At 55.2% G+C, this 4,253-nt stretch overlaps 1 protein-coding gene across 1 annotated transcript in view; it reads right to left on the bottom strand.

Moving 5' to 3' along the window:
• The window catches only part of LOC104082102 (rho guanine nucleotide exchange factor 16-like), a gene marked incomplete at its 3' end in the record, with an annotated part of 4,518 nt that extends 273 nt beyond the window's left edge, over positions 1 to 4,245 (bottom strand). Inside the window, 7 exon segments of the mRNA XM_009585082.1 lie at positions 304 to 406; positions 409 to 454; positions 1,171 to 1,263; positions 2,252 to 2,326; positions 3,037 to 3,166; positions 3,789 to 3,941; positions 4,109 to 4,245. Coding sequence (XP_009583377.1) covers positions 304 to 406; positions 409 to 454; positions 1,171 to 1,263; positions 2,252 to 2,326; positions 3,037 to 3,166; positions 3,789 to 3,941; positions 4,109 to 4,245 — 737 coding nt within the window.
• Between the last annotated feature and the right edge of the window lie 8 nt (positions 4,246 to 4,253).

Here is a 4,253-nt window from a genome sequence, read left to right as displayed (position 1 = left end):
AGAGCCCCGGTGGGTGAAGCTGAGTGGCCATCGCTGAGATGACCGTCACGGCGAGGACATGAGCTGATGGCCAGGGGTGGGACACAGCTCTGTGGACTTGCTGGCCACCCACAAACAGAAGCAGGGCCAAGGGCTGTGGAGCTAGGTGCTTCCCTTCTGGCTAATAAGGGACACTTCAATAAAGGTCTCTCAAAATCTCAAGAATTTCTTAGGCTACGTGCTGCTTGGGAAATTGAGATTTTAATCCCCCTAGTTGTTATGTAGGGGAAGGAAGGGCACGGAAGGGGTCCCCCCCAGCCTTACCTCTTCTTCTTGGTTATGATCAGGACGTCGTTGAACAAGAAGAGGTAGCAGAGCCTGCCGGTGCCTCGGCGGAAGATGCCCGCCTCTTCCGACAGCAGCAGGGCTCCCCCCGCTTCAGCAGCCAGCGGGAAGCAGAAATCAGCGGGAAAGGCTGAAACGGATCCAGGGAAAGTCTGACTTACTACCTGTCTCACAAGCGGCAGGCAAAATCAAGTCCAGAACCTGTATTTGAATTTGCAGTAGACCCTGGGGTCAGCTGGGTCGGACACGTCAAATGCTTTTAAACATCTTATCCAGGAGACCGTCCAGGAGGCGGGGCAGGGAGCAGCCGTACACCCCGCTCCAGCACGCCCAGAGACGCAGCCCCGCGAACCGCAGCAGTGGGGCACATTGTCAAGGCTTTACTGCACCCCTTTAGAAAGCCGCCCACATCTGACAGCGCTTACAGACAGACGAAGCCCCGTGTCTGTCTGGAGCAGCACAGCAAGGGCAGACATCGCTGCCGGCTGATCCACCAGGTAAAACCTCCTCTCGCCAGGAGCCAGTCCAGCTTTCACCAGATGAAAGCACAGAGCGAGGCAGAGGAAAAGTGGGGGGTCGTGAGGGAGCGTGGATTAACAGGCCTGCTCTGCTGAACGCTCCACGCTGGCAGGGCGACTGCCCAGGAACTTACATTTAAGTCAGAACAGCAGGAAAAAATGGTGACCCCGGGCATGAAGTAGCGGTGCTGCTTGTGGCAGCAGCGATGCTCCAGCTGGTCAAGGCTTCCTGGAAGGATTCCCAGGACAGGCCCGACACGCCTGGGACGGGCCACTCTAACAGCACACCCCAGAAGATTTTTTTCCCACCACTGCCACAAGTCCTCACCTTCTTCTTTCCAAATTCCAGCTGTTTCTGCAGAGTGTACATCTGCTCCGTCCTCTCCATAGCACGAGCTCCCTCATTGCAGTTCTTAACCAGCTAGAAAAAGAAAAAGCACCGCAAGGGAAGCGGAGTCCCGACACAGGGTTCAAGCCAGGATTGGGAAAGGAGGTTCTCCTGCCACGAGAGATCTGCAGGAGGGAGACAGCACGATTCCTCTGCCTGGAGAAGGACCAAAGTGAAACCGCACCAAAACCGAGCTTCACCGAGGAGCAATACGAAGAGGAAGAATTAATCATCTGAAGAGAGGAGGTTAGGACAGGCGGACAAACGATCAGTTAGAGGGGGGGACAGACGCTTTCCACAGGCAGGTGAAGCAACGCCACATTTCGCCCTGCCGAGGGCAGCCGTGTGGCACCCGGCCCCTCGCGTTGTCTCTCGAGCAGACGTGCCGGTGCCGCCGACCCGGGGACGGGGGGTCCTGCGTTCTGTGCCCCTGCCGGATGAGTGAGCTGGACAGACCACGAGCGGCAGGAGCGCGCTGCCACAGCCAGTCTTTAGGGGGACGAAAGGAAGAGCTGCCACCGCCGCTTTGGTGGCCGTGATCTCTGCGGCGCATCGCCTTGCGTGAATGACAACCTGATGGGAAGGCAGATGAGACACGGGAGCACGAAGAGCGCACGGCTCACGAGTGCCACTGCTCCCGCTGTTCCTTCGCTCCTCTACCCTTTGGCTCTTTGCTTTGTTTACTGCTCTTTGCCTAAACCTCTAAAAACTGAGGCAAGTAAGTGTCACAGCTCGCTATCACCTCGAGGGAGAGCTCTAATGGAGAAGACAACACCGAAGGGAAGGATAAAAGATGGGCCAAGGAGAAAAGAAGAAAAGATGACAAGAAAAAGGAAAAACAAGATCAGGTGAAAAAGGTGAGCAAGGGAGAAGACGTGTACATCCAGCAGCTATTTGGAGCAGAGAAATCTCAGGTGAACCGATGTAAGAAGGAAAACCAGAGACCAGAATGGCAGGCTCGGGGCCAGAGTGACGGTGCGCTGGAGGGAGGAAAGGTGGAGAGCTGGCAGCCGGGCCTCACCTTGCTGATGGCTTTCAGAGCTCTGGTGGCAGCTCCATACGCTGCAGTGCATGCTTTTGTTTTTTGACAGACAGTCTAGAATGTCAAGATAAGACGCTTTAGTGATATTGCGAGACACAGAACTGCGCATCAACCTGGGATTTCAGGATGCAACACGTGCCGTTCCCAACGGTCAGCCTGGCAGCGGGACGGGCACGCGGAGAAAGCAAGGTTTAACAGTGCTGGTAGCTGTGACTCTGGTTTCTGCTGGGGCTTTCACATCAGATATGTGCCTGAGCACCACTGTCACCCCGCACACCAGGCATCCCCCCGGCCCTCCCCCCTGCAGCCCGTTTCAGACTGGGAGCCGTTACTAGAAATCCCATATCCAGCAGCTTTGCTGTTTAGAGCAGCTGGGTCCAGAAGTCCCGGATTTCAATGAAGCTTGTGCAAGACCTGCTTTCCCTTCCTGGGCCACCCGACCACTAATAAAACAGGATGCTCGTGCCACCCCACCCTGGGTATCCAGACGCAGCACGGGGCATGGAAGAACCTCACGTCACTCAGGTGGATGGCGCTGAGACACGACGCGTTAGTCATAAAGCTTTAAGCTGCACATCTGACACCCACAAGAAGCAGATCTCTCTGGATCTAAATCCTGAATAAAGGCTCAGGCATCCCAGCCTCGGCTCCCAGAGGGATGGAAGTCCAAGCAGAAGGCTCTCCCGGGCTCAGCAAACCAAAGAAGGGAGTAACACGGTCACCTCTTCAGAGGTGCCAGCAGTGCCACTGTGTGACTTACTTACATCTAACAGCAGAGGAAGCCGTGTTACCCTCTGCATAGGGAGAATGAGAAATGATATCATTGGCAGGCCTCCACATTCTGGTTTCCTTTCAATTTGTTTCAAGGTCTCTTTAAATAAGGGGTTTGTGGTTCTGGAACAGGACAAGAAATCTCCATTAACTCTGTTCTTCAGTTAGCAAGATTTTCCAGTAGCTTTCCATGCACGAGAAATGCAGCGCAGCGACGGCACTGCCTCTGGTGCTCAGCGGCAGCCTGCTGAGCTCAGAACACACAGCTGGGGCGGAAAATGGACTGATTCCTTAGCAGGTGATGGAAAAGCACGTAGAGATGTTGAGGCCACCAAAAGGTGGGTAAAGGCTTAGATGTACCAACAGCAGACACAAAAACTTGACCTGTACAAGCAGTATGATCTGGAGAGAAACAGCCTCCATAGATGTCCCTAACACACCCCATATGTGTTCTGACCTTGGCAAGACCCGTCTGACTTCAGTGGTAGCATTGCCCCCTTGTCCCCATCCGTCACCCTTCTCACAAATCACGTCCTAACCACCCGACACAGACACACAGAGTCTAGAGTCGAACTCCGCTCAGAAAGGAGACAGCCTTCCTTAGGGAAAAGGACGCAACCACAGGCTGAGGGAGCCACCTGCAAGTCACGGTCCCGTCTGCAGCCAGTAGCACCCCGGTAGCCCAGAGACCCCTCGTAAGCAGCTCCCCTGCCAGCCCTCGGCCTGAGCGCACAGCAGTACTCACAGCAGCTTCTGAAGTGTCCTCTGCTGGTAGACTTCATTGGAGCAGTAGCTGACGTAAGGATTGAAGTGGTTCGAGGCGTGTTCTTCCACTATGTCGCTGATGTCAGGCATTAGGAGGTTTTCCTGGTGTCGCTTCTCTAAGTCTTCAAAGAAGCTAAGGAGAGAATTTCAAATAACTTCACTACATGACTCATTGGGGATGGACAAACCGAACAGACATGTTTAACAATGTTCCCACTGCAACTTTTCCCGTTTTCCCAGAGGAGAAAGGCCCTGGATCCCTTCCGCACGGGGTCAGCTCTGTGCAGCCGAGACACCCACGTCTCCAGCGCGGCTCCCAGCAGCTCCGCTGCAGAGACGGGGACGCAGCTCTCCAGCTCCCCGGCCCCCCGGTGCGCAGGCTTCCTCCATTCCCGCACGAGATCCCTCCTCCGCTTCAGCTCTCCAGGAAGATTCATTTCTGCCC

The sequence above is a fragment of the Fulmarus glacialis genome, unplaced genomic scaffold (assembly GCF_000690835.1).
Source record: "Fulmarus glacialis isolate BGI_N327 unplaced genomic scaffold, ASM69083v1 scaffold18239, whole genome shotgun sequence".
Taxonomy (NCBI): domain Eukaryota; kingdom Metazoa; phylum Chordata; class Aves; order Procellariiformes; family Procellariidae; genus Fulmarus; species Fulmarus glacialis.
The sequence above is the reverse complement of the archived record's forward strand: the minus strand, read 5'-3'. Positions and strand labels throughout refer to the sequence as shown.